Source organism: Salvelinus fontinalis, chromosome 20, assembly GCF_029448725.1.
Source record: "Salvelinus fontinalis isolate EN_2023a chromosome 20, ASM2944872v1, whole genome shotgun sequence".
Classification (NCBI taxonomy): Eukaryota; Metazoa; Chordata; class Actinopteri; order Salmoniformes; family Salmonidae; genus Salvelinus; species Salvelinus fontinalis.
Genome location: NC_074684.1, coordinates 21,823,057 through 21,841,759, shown reverse-complemented (window position 1 = coordinate 21,841,759; position 18,703 = coordinate 21,823,057). Strand labels below are relative to the sequence as shown.

The window sequence follows — 18,703 nt, the reverse complement described above, 5'->3', positions numbered from 1 at the left end:
AAAGTACTGAGTAAAGGGTCAGAATACATGTAATATTTCCGTTTTTTTTAAATAAATTAGCAAAAAATTTATAAACCTGTTTTTGCTTTGTCATTATGGGTTATTGTGTGTAGATTGATGAGGGGAGAAAAACAATGTAATCATTTTTAGAGTAAGGCTGTAACGTAACAAAATGTGGAAAAATTCAAACGGTAGGCACTTTATATGCAGTATATATTTTTATGGCTGATGCTCGACTAAAGAAATCTCGATCGACCAACAGCCTTTCAACCAAACAATTGACCAGTCGACTAAATGGGGTCAGCCCTAGTAGAATTGCAGGAAATTAGCTTTAAAACAGCCAACAGGAGGGCCTCGAAAATGTTTGGTCGACGACCGCACCATGGGACATGCCCATGGCCACTTTAAAGAATGCTTGATTCTCAAAGTCCTGCTGTGGGTCTTTTCCTCTGGGGAGAAGGAGAAGGGGATAGAGAAAGAAAGAGATGGGGAGATAAATAGAAAGAGAGAGTGAGGGAGAGAGTGTATGAGCATGCATGAGCGTGCCTGTGAGTATTTGTGTGTGTGTGTGTGTGTGTGTGTGTGTGTGTGTGTGTGTGTGTGTGTGTGTGTGTGTGTGTGTGTGTGTGTGTGTGTGTGTGTGTGTGTGTGTGTGTGTGTGTGTGTGTGTGTGTGTGTGTGTGTGTGTGTGTGTGTGTGTGATCAAGGCTATCCATAATTCCTGACCAGTTCCCCAGCCAACTCCTATTCACCCAAGGTCACCACAGTGATCCAGACAGCCATGCAATAAGGGCGGCCGGAGAGCATCACTCACTTCTAATGCAATCAGAGCCACCAGCCCACCACAAATACAGTACACCAAATAGTAGCCCAAAGGCATCCAGGAAATTATATTTATGAATCATGGACACCAATCACTTCACAAATGGGCTTGCCTTTCTGACAGCCACAAAAGAATTGCCATCACAAAAGACTGCAGTCAATCTGGAAAACAGGGAACTGTTACTTGTTTGTCAGGTGCATTTGTGTTGCTGATATACAGCCACAGTGAGGTGAGGCTCCCAGCCACACATGGTGGAAAAGCCCACAGGGGGCAACAGCAGGAGGGGGGTCTGAGTAAGAGCATGACAAGAACACTAAACACATTACCACTTTGCCCACAGGACACCGCACTAGCTGATGTGGCAGAAAACACAGCCTCTGGTCCAAGGGGCTGTATTGAGTTGGTGTGGAAAGTGTTATTTTTACTGGTTCAAATACATATACGTCTGATGGGAGTATAAAACAACAAAAAAGGAGGTTGGAATATACAGTACAGTACAGTCTTTATACATCTGTTTTGTATTCAAAACTCTCTAGTAGTTTGCTATTAATTGTTTTGGCACTGTTCCTCACATTTCTGCACCCCCGAAACAATAACAATCAATTTGTAACTTTTACCTCTGTAGGAACCCAAAGACAGTTGCTCAGTTAAAATTCATTTAATTTGCTTGCAAAAAAGTCAATCTAATGCCACTAATATATTCAGAGGAAGATTTCCTTCCTGTGCTCTAAAATATAATCACATTTTCTCCCTTGCGATAAGGAGGCCTCCTGGCAATGGCCCGAAGCGCATTTAGCATATGGATCGTTCCACCTCAAAAAGCAAAACAAATAGGATTTCGACACCCACCATCTCAGATTATTCTGAAATAGTTAAGATTAGCATTCCTGCAATATTATTTTCTTGAAATATAATTTGATCTCTGAGAAATTAAGCTAATTGATTGCACCCAAATTGTTCATTTTAATTTATAGAATTCATATAATATTCGGCGCACAGAGATGGTCGCCTCGCTTCAAGTCCTTAGGAAACTATGCAGTAATTTGTTTTTTTACTTCTTGAGGGCAGGGGGCAACATTTTCACTTTTGGGAAAAATAGCATACCAAAATTCAACTGCTTGCTACTCATCCCCAGAATATAGGATATGCATATTATTAGTAGATTTGGATAGAAAACACTCTGAAGTTTCTAAAACTGTTTGAATCATGTCTGTGAGAATAACAGAACGTATGTAGCAGGCAAAACCCTGAAGACAAACCATTCAGAATTTGTATTTTTTTGATGTCACTGTCTTTTCAATTAGTTTTTTTAGAGACACCAGATTTCTAATGGACTTGTTTGCAGTTCCTACTGCTTCCACTGGCTGTCACCAGGCCTTGGAAATCGGTTGAGGTTATTCCTTGTGTAGTGAAGAAGTAGGGCTATCGTAAATGAGGGTCACATGAAGTAAATATTTTGAGAGAGTCACGTTACGAAAAAAGTTGCGTCAGTTTGGTTTCTTTTTGTATTGAACACAGATCATCCCGTCTTCAAATGGATCGATTATTAACGTTTAAAAATACCTAACGTTGTATTACCAAAGTAGTTTGAAATGTTTTGGTAAAGTTTACATGTAATGTGCATGTAATTGATATATTTTGTAGTGACTTGGCAAAAGTTGGAAGCTGTGTTTTTCTGGATGAAACGATCCAAATAAATTGATATTTTGGATATATATCGACGGAATTAATCGAACAAAAGGACCATTTGTGATGTTTATGGGACATATTGGAGTGCCAACAAAATAATTCCGTCAAAGGTAAGGCATGATTTATATTTTATTTCTGCGTTTTGTGTCGTGCTTGCAGTGATGAAATATGCTTCTCTCTTTGTTTACTTTTGTGCTATCATCAGATAATAGCATCTTATGCTTTCGCCAAAAAGCTTTTTTGAAATCTGACATGTTGGCTGGATTCACAACGAGTGTAGCTTTAATTTGGTATCTTACATCTGTGATTTAAGGAAAGTTTGATTTTTATATAATGTTATTTGAATATGGCGCGGTGTATTTTCCCTGGCTATTGGCCGGTGGGAGGTTTGCGTCCCACCTGCCCCAGAGAAGTTAATGTATTATTTCTTACATTGTTAGCCCAGAAAATCTTAAGTGTTATTACAAACAGCCGGGAAGAACTGTTGGATATAAGAGCAACGCCAATTTACCAACATTACGACCAGGAATACGACTTTCCCGAAGCGGATCCTTTGGACATTGGATCTAATCCCAGAGGCCGACCCAAAACAATGTTGTCGTCGCAGGAGAGGCCGGAGCGGCCTCCTGGTCAGACTTAGAAGGCGAGCACACCATCCACCGCTTCCGAGCATATCACTCGCCAATGTCCTGTCTATAGACAAGGTGGACGAAATTAGTTGCCTTCCAGAGAGACATCAGAGATTGTAACATTCTCTGTTTCACGGAAACATGGCTCACACAAGATATGTTGTCAGCGTCGGTACAGCCACCGGGTTTCTTCATGCGTCGTGCCGACAGAAACAAACATCTCTCTGGTAAGAAGAAGGGCCGGGGTGTATGCCTCATGTCTAACAACTCATGGTGTAACATACAGGAACTCAAGTCCTTTTGTTCACCTGACCTATAATTCCTTACAATCAAATGCCACCCGCATTATCTCCCAAGAGAATTCTCTTCTATTATAGTCACAGCCGTGTATATCCCCCCCAAGCAGATACCTCGTCGGCCCTGAAAGAACATTTATTATAGTTGGGGATTTTAACAACGCTAATTTGAGAACAAGGCTACCTAAATTCTACCAGCACAGTAATTGTAGTACCCACTCGAGCAAAACACTGGACCACTGCTACTCTAACTTCCGCGATGCATACAAGGCCCTCGCCCGCCCTCCCTTCGGCAAATCTGATCATGAGTCCATCTTGATGCTCCCCTCCTATAGGCAGAAACTAAAACAGTAAGCGCCCGTGCTTAGGTCTATACAACACTGGTCTGACCAACCAAATTCCATGCTTCAAGATTGCTTCGATCACATGGACTGGGAAATGTTCCGGGTAGCCTGGGACAAAAACATTGACGAATACGCTGACTCGGTGAGTGACTTTATTAGGAAGTGCATTGGAGATGTTGTACCCACTGTGACTATTAAATCCTTACTGAACCAGAATTCGATTGATTGCAGCATTCGAGCAAAACTAAAAGAGTGAACCTCCGCATTTAATCATGGCAAGGCGACTGGAAACATGACCGAATACAAACAGTGTAGTTATTCCCTCCGCAAGGCAATCAAACAAGCAAAGCATCAGTATAGAGACAAAGTAGAGTCGCAATTCAACGGCTCAAACCCGAGACGTGTGTGGCAGGGTCTACAGGCAATCACGGATTACAAAAAGAAAACCAGCCCCATCGCGGACATCAACGTCTCGCTCCCAGAAAAATTAAACAACTTTTTTGCGCGCTTTGAGGATAATACAGTGCCACCGACACGGCCCAATACCAAAGACTGTGGGCTCTCCTTCTCCGTGGCCAACGTGAGTAAAACATTTAAACGTGTTAACCCTCGCAAGGTTGCCGGCCCAGACGGCATCCCTAGCCGCGTCCTCAGAGCATGCACAGACCAGCTGGCTGGTGTGTTTACGGATTCAATCAATCCTATCCCAGTCTGCTGTCGCCACATGCTTCAAGATGGCCACCATTGTTCCTGTTCCCAAGAAAGCTAAGGTAACTGAACTAAATGACTATCGCCTCATTGCACTCACTTCTGTCATCATGAAGTGCTTTGAGAGACTAGTCAAGGATCATATAACCTCCACCCTACCTGATACCCTAGACAAACTCAAATTTGCTTACCGCCCCAATAGGTCCACAGTGATGCAATCGCCATCACACTGCACACTGCCCTATCCCATCTGGACAAGAGAAATACCTATGTAAGAATGCTGTTCATTGACTACAGCTCAGCATTCAACACGATAGTACCCTCCAAACTCATCATTAAGCTTGAGACCCTGGGTCTCGACCCTGCCCTGTGCAACTGGGTCCAGGACTTTCTGACGGGCTGCCCCCAGGTGGTGAAGGTGGAAATAACATCTCCACCTCACTGATCCTCAACACTGAGGCCCCACAAGTGTGAGTTCTCAGCCCTCTCCTGTACTCCCTCCTCACCCATGACAAGTTTGCAGACGACACTACATTGGTAGGCTTGATTACCACTATGATGAGATAGCCTACAGGGAGGAGGTGAGGGCCCTCGGAGTGTGATGTCAGGAAAATAACCTCTCACTCAATGTCAACAAAACAAAGAAGATGATCGTGGACTTAAGGAAATAGCAGAGGGAGCACCCCTCGATCCACATCGACGGGACAGTAGTGGAGAAGGTGGAAAGTTTTAAGTTCCTTGGCGTACACATCACGGACAAACTGAAATGGTCCACCCACACAGACAGCGTGATGAAGAAGGGGCAACAGTGCCTCTTCAACCTCAGGAGGCTGAAGAAACTTGGCTTGTCACCTAAAACCCTCACAAACTTTTACAGATGCACAAACGAGAGCATCCTGTCGGGCTGTATCACCGCCTGGTACAGCAACTGCACTGCCCTCAACCGCAAGGCTCTCCAGAGGGCAGTGCGGTCTGCACAACACATCACCGGGGGCAAACTACCTGCCCTCCAGGACACCTACAGCACCCGATGTCACAGGAAGGCCAAAAAGATCATCAAGGACAACAACCACCCGAGCCACTGCCTGTTCACCCCATATCATCCAGAAGGCGAGGTCAGTACAGGTGTATAAAAGCTGGGACCGAGAGACTGAAAAACAGCTTCTATCTCAAGACCATCAGACTGTTAAACAGCCATCACTAACATAGAGAGGCTGCTGCCAACATACAGACTCAAATCACTGGCCACTTTAATAAATGGATTTAATAAAGGAATCACTAGTCAATTTAAATAATGTCACTTTAATAAGGTTTACATATTCTACATTACTCATCTCATATCTATTGTATCTTGCCTATGCCGCACGGCCATCACGCATCCATATATCTATATGTACATATTCATATTCCATCCCCTTACATTTGTGTGTATAAGGTAGTCGTTGTGAATGTGTTAGATTACTTGTTAGATATTACTGCACTGTCGGAAATAGAAGCACAAGCATTTCGCTACACTCGCATTAACATCTGCTAACCATGTGTATGTGACCAATAAAATATGATTGGATTTTAAATATCGTACCTAAGATCCGAATTGGACTAAACTTTTTCTAACAATGATTAAGACATGAGGAATCCCAAAAGATGGTCTCAAGCCACCCACGGACCCTCCACATCCCACGCCAATCCCACCCCAACAGTGAGTTTATAGTATCAGTTCTCTATGTCTGACAATAGAAAATGGTGTGATTGGTCTGTGTGAGGGGGAGAAGGGGTGGAACAATTTCCTGAAGATTCCCGAAGAGACCCCAATGACGGTGAAGAATCTCTAGGTTAAAAACCACTGTACAAGATTGCGAAGAGTAGGCAATGCTGCGACTTTGAGTATTGTTTCTTCATCCTTCACCCTAATGTATTCCCAGTGAATGTGTTAATGTTTTTTTCCTGCTGTTCAGAGAAATTAGTCATTGAAGTTAGGTTTCTGTCCCATCCTACATCCTGATATTACCAGGTTCTGACCACTAGATGTTAGGAACTATATTTATTTAATATTCTTTAAATCCTACTGTGTAAATGAAAATGTCCAATTTGGGTGTAATCAATTAGCTTGATTTTTCAGAGATCAAAATATACACTGAGTGTATAAAACATTAGGAATACCTTCCTAAAATTGTTTTGCACCCCCTTACCCCCTCAGAACAGCCTCAATTCGTCAGGGCATGGACTCTACAAGGTGTCGAAAGCATTCCACAGGGATGCTGGCCCATGTTGACTCCAATACTTACTACAGTTGTGTCAAGTTAGTTGGATGTCCTTTGGGTGGTGGACCATTCTTGATACACACAGGAAACTGTTGAGCCTGAAAAATCCAGCAGCGTTGCAGTTCTTGACACACTCAAACTGGTGCCCCTGGCACCTACTACCATACCAAGTTCAAAGGTACCAAAATATTTTGTCTTGTCCATTCACCCTCTGAATGGCACACACCCACACATAATTTCTTCATTTTTTACATTTATGTCATTTAGCAGAAGATCTTATCAAGACCAATTGTCTCAATGCTTAAAAATCCTTCTTTAACCTGTCTCCTCCCCTTTATCTACTCTGATTGAAGTTGATTTAACAAGTGACATCAATAAGGGATCATAGCTTTCATCTGGGTTCACCTAGTCAGTCTACTATGTCATGGAAAGAGCAGGTGTTCCTAATGTTTTGTACACTCAGTGTACTTCAACCAAATAATGTTGCAAGAATGCTAATCTTATCTGTTTCTAACTACAGAAACAATTTCAGAACAATGGTGGGTGTCATTGCTTGCTGAAATGATATGGAACAACCAATTCGATCAGAGTGAGTGAGCGCTGAGTAACCAGTCCTCCAATCCCATAACCCCTCCATAAAAATCACCTCATGACGATAGCTAGGCCTGGCTCTGCAGCGATTTGGTGGGCTTCTGGGCAGAAATATAGCCAAATCCCTGGCATTGAAATCTGCTATGATGGAACCCTGTTGATTCCTTTGAAAGACTCGGCAGAATCAAAGGATTTGGTCAGGATTCCAGGGCTTTATGTAGGCCCTTACAGCAGCCCTGCACTGAAACCATACCATAATTCCTCCACATACTGTAACGCTGGGAGAAAGCACCTAATAGTATTTGCAATTGAAAGGGACACTTTGCAGGTAAGCTCATGATTTTATAAAAAGAACGTCTGACCATCTAGTAATCTCAAAGCAGAGCGGCATTTACTAGGTTTTCAAATCACAGCCTACAAATCAATATGGGAGACATTGGGTCCAGACCTGGCCAGCACTAGGACCTCTGGGCTACAGTGAAGCCATCTCAGGGTGTTACCCAGGTGACTGGCAGACAAGCTGGCTGACCTCTGCTGACCCTGACTAACTGGCCCCATCCCAGACCCTGGCCCTGCATCTGATCCCCTGCTCATTGACAGATCACACGTTGGAATTGCTTTCACAGCTCTGGCAACCTGGAGCCATGCGCGTGGCATTATACCCTCATCTGTCCTTCAACCGCCACCATCAGCACAGCATTATGAGCAGCCATGATCGGGTTACCAGCGCCGCACAGACAATCAGCGTAAGTGCCTTGCAGAGGTGTGAGAGAGCCCAGTCGGCCCACTCATTACTGCCGCTTCCATCATTCATAAAAAATATTGTATGGGGATTGGACACCTGACATAACGGGCTTCACGAATATTGTCTCTCACCATTTCTATCAATCAAACTATAGTTTGCTACCGTTGTTGTAGGTTTTTATGTGGGACATTTCTGAGAGTGACGCGTCAGACTGTGTATGACTGTGTTTACTTGTACACTCACGTTGTTAAAGTCTGGTAGTCCAACTGATTAGGTTCAGTCAGATTACAGATTCCATTACAGAGCATGAAGAGAGTACATCCAGATAGTTGCTGGCTGAAACAGTACACTCTGTGTGGTGTGTAGTTTAGCCCCAGTGTTAAAGCAATACAACAGCAGGAAAAAGAATAGGATAGGATTACAGAGGGACTAGGAACAGAGTAATGTAATATGGTTAAATCAATTCATACAGTATATAATCTGCTTGTTGCTCAGTAAAACACATCACAGCTAAAACTATGAAGAGGAGGGAAGCCTATGTGCTGGAACACACAGAACTGGTAGACTTCGCTATAGTACAAACCTCTGGCTAATGATCAAGCAGTAGAATGTTTTTTCTCTTCACATCTCTATGTAATGTGTGTAGCCTAATGTTGTAATGTTTTTGCACCATGGAATTTATGGACCACAATGGAAATAAGTCTCTGCCTTTTTTGTGTTATCCCTGTCATGTTTTAAAAATATATGTACTGTGTGTATGTGTTTTTTTAACTGGCAAAATCAATCAATTAATCAACCAATAAGTCAACCAATCAATCAACCAATCAATCAATCAGTCAGCCAGCCAGCCAATCAACCAATCAATCAAACTATCAATTAACTTAACCCCCCCCCACCTTGACAGAATTTCCAAAACAGATGTTATGAGGGCCACATGATGACAAAAGAGGCCTGCTTATTTCCTGAGGCACAGTACAGACACAGAGGCAGTCTTGGGGCCTTTGGCTTCCTCCAGCAGGAGATTGGATGTCATACATCAGTCTTCAACAACCAGAGAGCTACACAGAGCAAGACCAATCTAGCTTGGTACTGTCACAGACAGACAGGCATTATCTATAAGCTTAGTGAGAGGAGCGGGATAACAAGTCTACCTCCCCAGGCCGTCTGGGGCTGTTGTTTGTGAAGGTCATCACCCTGTCTCATTATAATATCTGGGTAGTAAGTGAAAACTCACACAAGCCAAGTTCGTGCACGCAATGCCTTGAGTTATACTTGTGATTTCACTCCTACAAAGACCGCTGAGTAATATTCCCTCTCACACGCAGTCCTTTCATTCTAACCTACACACACACACACGCAACACACACATGCATACACATACACACCACAGAAGTGGCTACAAGAACAGTTACATGGTTTGATTCTCCCTCATCTCCCCCGCCATGTCTTGTTTCATATAAGCATCTTTGTTTTGGTCTCAATGGGATTACATACTCAGTGTTTTACCGCTGCAGTCAGAGAGAACATCTCCAGGGATTTAACACAGCAGACAGGTTATGCAGAGGCACTATGGGTACCGGTATTCATATTTAATGGGGAACAGGCTGTTTATTATTAGATTGTAAAGTTTGGGAACACTGCTTTTAGGAGAAGATTCATAGGTAACAACTGGAGCTTGAAACAGTCAATTAAAATATTGATCTAATAACTATACATTTTTCCCCCAAAATAACAGCTTTCTGTCAAAATAAAATTGACTCACATCATAAAAGTATCATTATAAACTGGGTGGTTCGAGCCCTGAATGCTGAATGACTGACAGCCCTGGTATATCAGACCGTATACCACAGGTATGACAAAACATTGATTTTACTGCTCTAACTACGTTGATAACCAGTTTATAATAGCAATAAGGCACCTCGGGGGTTTGTGGTATATGGCCAATATACCACGGCTAAGGGCTGTGGCCAATATACCACACCCCCCGTGCCTTATTGCTAAAATATAACACATTCTTTGACATGTCATCATGGCACAGGCCCCTCATCTCTTGAACAGTCAGTTGTCATTGTTCCTAAGCATCTCTGAACCAATCACTGCTACACTGTTTACGTATCAATCCATCCCTCTAATAAACAGCCAGGCAGGTCCTCACAGAGACATGGTGTCTGCCCTACATCCCCGCACTGAAGGCTCATCGCTGAGGTCAAACCCCATGTAATGAGAGCTGTCCTCAGAGCCGTGGACGTGCCCATCCACAGCGCCATGTTTACTTATCTCTGGCCTTAATCAGTCATCCACTAGCCTAGTCATCCCATCCCCATCCAGCAGCTAGCTCTGTTTATCCCCCAAGGTCCTCCAAAATTACCCTGCAGAATGCCTCTGATGTGCCTTTAGACCTGTGGCCACTCAGGCCTGCCCTCGTCTCTCTACAGCCGCCTCTCACATGCCTCGCTGCCTCATAGCCACTCTACCGAGCCACATGCTTTCATTGCATTTTCACAGCGTTCTGACAACAGTCAAATGGCCGGAAAGAGATTGAGCAGGGTAGAATAACAACTTTGGTTGGCAGACTGCATTTAGTTATCAAAAGTTAACGCCTAACTCACAGTGCTGTTGTCAGACAAAGCTGGAATTTTTAGTAGCTTGTCCAGCTGTCAGAAGTTGGGTGTCCAATTTAAATACCTCTGCAGTTAGACACATTGTGCTGCCTGCATTTCTTGCCTGTTACTTGCTGTTGCTAAGATACACTGTCATTTTTTTAAATACTTCAGCTCAATGGAGAATTACCCTAACAAACGGACAGCAGCACCGGGGTTCATCTCATTGTCCTTGTACTACTGTATGTACTGAAGGCATCTCTCCTGTCAGCAAGATAGACAGGGATGAGAGGATAGGTTAAGGTAAAATTAGGGGTTAAAAGCATTGGGCATAAACTTTCTAGAGTGACGAGATCCCCCCCACACACATATTCACAGCACTCATAGTTATGGGTCTTGCTAAGATTTGAGGGATTTATAACATTTTGAAGAGTCATTAAATCTTTCTGCCTCCTTAGATATCAATGGCAGTACAGGGAGATGATTGATTTTGCTCTTCTCCACATCAAGGACTTTCTTTACATGACAGGCAGCTTTCTGTGACATGTACCTCTCATCTCTCAAGCTGCAAACACTATTTACCTTCATCTTTCTGACTGCATAGACCACCGACTGGCAATGCCTCAGTCACTACAGAGGTTCGCAGACAATGCTGAGAAACAAGCCACCGCTCCTCTAACGTTATGTAATCTCTATAATTTGTGCAGAAGGGATGGATGAGTCAATCAAATTAGAACAGGTAGCTGAGAGAGTAGCATAGGGGTTTACAGTGTGTTAGTTCCCTCAGCAAAATTGGTGTAAAGGCTGAAGGGATGTGTCTGGATCTGATAGGACTGCGTGGCGGAAAATAATGCATTCATTGTAATAACCCATGTTAGAATCTAATCAAGGGATGTTATTACATTATAATATGGTTAGTGGTGGTACTACAAATAGCCTCAGGATGTAGTTTAGTAGACTCATAAGCCAATAAAACCTAATGAAACATGGCACAACTCTGCAGTTACTCCCATATATTTCTATATAAATAAATTATCCTTTGATCTGCTAACAAGCATACTGTACTGGTTCACTTGGAACAAGAAGCTTTTCACCTTAAGGGGTAAACAATAAAAAACAAACCAGACAAAACCGAACTCTCCATTTGGATAAACGCAGGGGGTTTTGCAAGCCAGGCAGTAAATATTGAGAGAGAATTTACCCACCAACTTACTCCCCCATCTGTCAATGCTGAAAACCTAAAGTCATGTTCCGAGCCAGCTGATGGCAACTTTGTAGCTATTGACACATTCTTGCTTGGCTAATGATGTCGCACAACCTGCTTTTTTTCACTATCGGAATCAATAAAGTGTTGCTGTCAGGGCCTAATTCAAAGCCTTGTTGTGTTGGAAGCCAAATGCATAAATCCAGCTTAGTATGTTACAACTGGGAGAAAAACAGCCAGTAAAAAATGAAACCAACATCCTACTGCACCAGTGGATAGATTTAGACAGATGCTATCCCTAAAGACATGAAATACATTCAACAGAAATGCAGAGAAGTTAACTTCCTACCACTGAAACTTGCTAGGCTATACTCCATGACAAGAATGAATGTATGAAATGGATTACAGGGTAAACATAGCGGAGACAAAATGCAATTATGCATTTGCAGCCAGTGCAGTGCTATATTCATTAATACCTATAATATCATATAAGTGTGCTGTTGGTAGGTCTGGGACTGCAGAGCAGAAGACAAATATGGGCCCTGAGGTGAGGAATTTGGACAATTTAAGCCAGTCATTCTACAGACATGGCTTTGCCATCCCGATCAGGGATTGATCCTTAATTTTCCCCATCTCCGGAGTGAATTCGCATTCTGATTCCTAAATTCGATGAAATTCTCCACCAAAACTGTTAGGGCCCAATTTGTAGATGCATCTCCTCTATGCTTTTTTATGATCCCTCCAGATGTTTGCTTTGGATCACGTTGTCAGGATGAACGTTTAATGGATATACCTGAAAGTAAGCATACCAATCCTAACAAAAATGTCAAATTGAGCATCGGCAGAAACTTCTTATGCTAGATAAGCACAGAATATGGTTAATGAGTAGGAAGTGTAGAGGATGTGGAGGTAAGTGACATCTCATATCTCATCCTGTAGGCTTGGAGTCGTGAATAGAGTCGTGATGCCCTTAAAGAGCATCAACATGATGAGTTCACTACATTAAATAAGTAGATACATTTCTTCAGACTCGATTCCAGATTAATTATAAAGGCATGTCCATTTACTATTCACCCGACCAATTAGTTTACAATATCAGTCTAAACACATATTTCCAATTGTTTACCTGCCCTGCTTCAATGATCTACAGCAAACGGACCATAAATAACTAACTACAGCTCATTCAGGAATGCAATACCAACTTGGTCAATAACGCTGTAATTGCTGTGTACCTCGAGGCTTTTTGCTTCGACTTAATTAGTCTATTGGAGATTCCCTTCCAATAATTTGACTTAGACTTGAGTGTCAGTTTACTTGAACATAATACCTTAATGGAAATGCAGAAAATACCTAAATACTCCAGTAATGATGCACTGATATGAAAGATATAATAGCTCTTTATGTTTCTCCACACCACCAATGTGTTGTGGAAACACGGCGTACAATACTACATACAGTGATTGAATGTATTTGGAGGGCATGTAAATGAGCAGGCCTCCTGAACACCATCCCCTCCTCAGAGAGCCACAGCTCCATCAAGAGCAGAAGTTCAGACCTCCCACACCTAGCAACCACACGGAGACCAGCTGCCAGTAGCCAACATCAGTCAGGAAATTACATCTTCAAACATAGCCCAGCTTTCATGTCCCCTATTTCAGATGTAAGAATAGTATAGGGTAAGTGCTCTGGACAGTTAACAGCTTTCCTTAGGAATTTATTGACTGCTTTATAGGGTTTAATTCATGCCACACACACGGCCTACCCAGCTGTCTTTGTTTAGCCTACAGGCATGTCTAGGGGTGACGCACACAGTTAATATTCACTGATATAAAAAGCTGGAATCAAAGAACTTAGGGCCAATTATCTTTTTAAATGTCCAATACTGCAACCATCTGGTCAACAGCTTCCTATCTACTGTTCCTCCCAGCAGCCACCTCACCCGGCTGCTGTTTCAACATCATACAATGAGACTATCCAATAACAACACAGGGGGATGAGTTGTAGTTTGTTGGTGGTCGTAACCAGCTGTAACAGAGGAACTTGACTTCCAATGGTTAATGCCTTTCCTTTCCAGCAGATGCTGATGAGCCATGGCAGTGTTTAACTTTCACTATCAGATAACAAAGATGCAATAAGAGCTGGGGAACCTGGCTAATTTACACTACTGAAAAAAACATATTCATATTGATCTGCTATCTCTGCTCCCACAGAAACACCAACAGGGGGTATGGCCTCCCGGGTGGCGCAGTGGTCTAGGGCACTGCATTGCAGTGCTAGCTGCGCCACCAGAGTCTCTGGGTTCGCGCCCAGGCTGGGCTGGGTTCGCGCCCAGGCTCTGTCGCAGCCGGCCGCAACCGGGAGGTCCGTGGGGCGACGCACAATTGGCATAGCGTCGTCCGGGTTAGGGAGGGTTTGGCCGGTAGGGATATGCATGTCTCAGTATGTAAAAATGTAATGAAATGTAAAAAAAATTAATAAAATGTATGCACTCTACTGTAAGTCGCTCTGGATAAGAGCGTCTGCTAAATGACAAAAAAATGGGTAGAATGAGAAGCTAGCATATTTAACAGTTTAACATATATTTACTTATATGTATGAAAATGTAAATGTGTGAAGCTTTTTCAGTGGAACATACCAGCAATGGGACATTAACCGTGATAAATGTATGTAGTATGAAGCCTACTTGATAGGTTAAGCTATCACAAAAATAGCCTAGAGACAGAGGAAATACACTGTAAACTATACAGCAATTCAACGTGCACATGGTGAGGTAATGAATGAAAACCGAATAATAACTGAGAGGTTCAAAAGCAGCATAAAAACAGGTCAATAAACCCTACATTGTGTAACATTTCATTTCAGAATTGGTCATTTAATCAGATACACTTGAACAGCACAATCTCCTCTTAATTCTTGTTCGGTATTGTGTGAATTAGCCCCATATTAAGATCCATTCTGAAGCACAGATTGAAGCACAAACAAAAGGAAAATGTAACTGTGGTTATTTAACAATTTTAAAAGCTTTCCTCGTGCTTATTTAGCATGGATCATATGGTTGGACAACAAATTGTCCCTTTGAAGTCGTTTTGAGAGCATTAGTTCTTGGTTGTTTAAGTGTTGTGCTTACAAATATACTGAGTGATAGGCGATGCTTGAAAGACCCAGCATGATAAATTGTTAAGTTCAAATGGTCTAATCAAGGCACATGCATATATTGCAATAATAATGAGGCCTATTTTTTTGGTGCATAATTGCTATGCTATAATACGACTACATATCAAATGGTTTTGAAATAGTTTACAAGTTCTGACATCAGCCAAGGCCAAGCAGTCAGCTCGAGTGAAAGGGAAAAGCACAGATGATTAGATAAGCCTAACAGGGCTTTCCTACCGACTAGAGGAGTCTGTTACCAAAAATACAGCTGCTGCTTCAGAGCATTAACAAAACAGTAACTGCTGCTGCTGATAAAAGCGGCCTAGTGGAAAAGGATGCATTCCTACTGCAGCTTTGAGACATCACAGATGTGTTGGGAGCGAGCAACCCTGGCGTGCAGTAGGTAGGCTACACAGGACCAGTAAGTGTTTGTCTAAATGCAGCCTGGCAGGAGGATTGGGAAAGGTCATCTCCAGCTCTGTGTGCATGAGAGCTCATTGATCATAGGGATATCTGTGGGTGAGGTTGGCCAAGGTATCAGTGCTTCAGAACAACTCCAGAGTGGTCTTTCAGACACAGCTGTCCTGTGATCTCTGCTGAAATCTCCCACATCAAACAACACTCACTGAACAGAACAGGTACACAGTGTCTGTGGAGCACCGACATTTTTCATCAGAACATACAAAAAAGTTTGAGTAAACTAACAGTAACACATACGGAGACATTTTCACTACAACCAAATATACTTGCAAATCTTTCCTTTTCAAGTGCTAAGAGAGGACTAAAGCCCTCTTAGAAAGGAGGTGGCTTATCATTTTCTGTAAAAGTAACCATGTGAGGAGAGCAGACCCATAGCTAGGTCTCTAGCCAGGAGAACTGTGAGCTGTAATTAAGACTCTAAGGGGGTGGCCTTGCCCACCACGACTCGGCTGAGTCTCGCTAACAGGGGCATGTTATAAGACATGTATAGCCATCTGCACATGCTTAAGGGACAAGCTGAACAAAACTTGGAATGTCATGTGACCTATCACGCTAGGGTGATTTATCATAGATACCAGCTGGTGGATAGTGTTGATTGTCACCACCACCTACTATCAGTTAAGTGACAGTGAGTCACTGTAGGCTAAAGGTCACATTTTTTATGATAAAAAAGACATCCTGATGAGTGGTGAAACAAGAGGCATGTACTAGGCTACTTGCCTCTCCAAAAGACCCGAACACCTGCAATAATATTCCATCACCTCACCTGACATCAGCCACTGAATGTGATAATGTTACCCAGAAAACAGTATGTTGACTAGCATCACTTCCAGTACATTTGAGTCATTGATGATTGCATTATCAGTTGCAATCCATCTAATTCCACAATAATCCTACACGGCTCTTAGCCGACTCCACGATTTACCATGGGGTTGAGCCGCGACTAGTGTGGGCAGACTGGAGCTTTTTAACGTTTTTCTTTTAATAAAAAACGACTGATCTCAGCACCCAAAGAATAGCCCGCAATTACAAAGAACACTGTAGTTTGTAATTGCGTGCTATTATTTGGGTGCTGAAATCAGTAAAAAAAAAAAATACATAAACTACATTTTATGTGACGTCGGAGCTCACACCGCCCACACTAGTCAATGGTGAACTAAATCGTAAATCGTGGAGTTAGGTTTATTTGAACATTTCTCACTATCCGACTGTATAGTGGAACCATTCACAAGCACAACCCATCCCCGCCATATCACCATGCTTCCCTGGCATCTGTCCCAGGTGGTACAGCTGGTAAGAAGCCTCTCATGCGTGCAGTCAGTGAGCACCCGGAGGAGCAGATGCGTGAGAGCGTCCCTTTTGCTCCAAGTGATCATATTCCCGCAGGGAATGATCCACTCTCTGAATTGTGGATTCGGTCGTAGGGCAAGGGTGTTGCAGGCCATCTTAACCATACAGTTATTGATTTAGGGCGGAAGAGTTGACTTAGGAGTGCATGTCCGCAGTTGGCTACTGTACAGGGAAGTAGCTATATATCACCCTCATCGCATCTCCCCATAAGGAAAGCCATTACGCATGTAATAATTCATATCATAAACTCACCAATTGCATGCCACAGATAAAGGCCAGGGTGCATCGGCCACTGCAACAACCCATTGTGTACTGTCCACTTTGGATCTCCGCTCCACGTGGGTCGCTATAACTCCCAAATCCCCGAATCTCTCCGCTGGTCGCCCGGGCAGTTCCAATGACGCGACCACACTTTACAGCGGCGTGCGTTTCAGGCAATAATAGATGAAGACAATTATGATTGGCCAAACAATTTGATAATATATATTATGTCTCAAAAAATAGTGGAGAACTTTGAATTAGTCATACGGGTCCAACTATTTAAAATGTTGAAAGTCGGTCAGCTCTTAATTAGCAGAATTTGGCCTACTATCTGGTTATTATACGTCAGAGCAGTCCAGGGATAAACCATAAACTAGAATTAAAGCCTCTGAAAATTTTCTACAAAAAAAATCCATTCAAATATGGTCCAGAATAAAGTGCCAGTGGGCACTAGGCAGAATAGTATCCTATCCTGAACACAGTGGCCACTTGAAGAAATGAACTGTGTCAGGCTATTTCTGAAAGGCTCCTTTGCTGAGAAACAAAGAAAGCCAGTGTTCTTTAAGCCGATGGGGTTCTTCTCATCGCTCCTCCCTCCACGGTCGGGTTGTTCGGGTCCCAGTCTGCAACTGAACTAAACAGCGCGCGCCCTTTACTTTTCACACAGAAAGGCTATGGACAATGTAGAATTCAAAGCAGTCCGCCGTTATCTTCCCTGCTTAAATCTCTCTCATAGGAGGCATGCTACGAATATGAGAATTTCAGTTATGTCCAAAATCGGTGGTGCTGAACACAGTCCTAGTATCCTCCTCAGCAGCACTGTGCATCCTCACTCGCCCGGATTTCATAACCGCTGATTGTCCCTTGTTGGACATGTAACAGTGTTCACTTACACATAGAGAATCCCGGTCATATACTGTAGATATTGTCGGTAGGACAGACAGTGCAGTAAAAAGACGGACAAAAGAGAAACGCGGTTCACCTTGCGCGGTCGCCAGCCCCACCATCTGACGCTCCAGATTGAATGAACCACACGCAGTGTTATACACCGCAGGGAAGCGGCTACGTTCCTTTGAGCCGGAGATGAGATATAGAGTGCAGCTAAGGACCTGGCCATCACTCAATACACTGGATCAGCCCTCCGTTCCGATTCGCACTGGGCGTCAACGGCAGAGAGTTGATTTGATATCGAACTAATGATACTTTTGATTCATCACTTGTAAATCAGGATGACAGAGAGTCATCCACAACAACACCTCAATTAAATGAAAGTAAAAAAAAGGTTAGCCTATTGATGTTGCCAAATAGTAATAGGGCAATACTAACAGGCCTTTAACTTAATAAATTTTAGCGGACAGTTTCATCCAAAGACATGCACATGCTGTTCCAAGTCCAACCATAGCCGCCGGAAGTAGGGGTGCTAAGGTTGTTGCAGCACCCCCTGATAAACTGACATTTGTGAATTAGGCCTTTATTACTCCCATAGGTCGGCGCATAATTGGCACGTCGTCTGGGTTAGGGTTTTGGGCAGGGTAGGCGGTCCTTGTAAATAAGATTTTTTTTTTACTG

General features: G+C 43.0%; 1 protein-coding gene across 1 annotated transcript in view; it reads right to left on the bottom strand.

Moving 5' to 3' along the window:
• Window positions 1-18,267, bottom strand: part of LOC129817515 (sodium/potassium-transporting ATPase subunit beta-1-interacting protein 2) — a 185,703-nt gene extending 167,436 nt beyond the window's left edge. The window contains exon 1 of the mRNA XM_055872842.1: window positions 17,126-18,267. Coding sequence (XP_055728817.1) covers window positions 17,126-17,179 — 54 coding nt within the window. The 5' untranslated portion in view covers window positions 17,180-18,267. The remainder of the gene's footprint in view (window positions 1-17,125) is intronic.
• Between the last annotated feature and the right edge of the window lie 436 nt (window positions 18,268-18,703).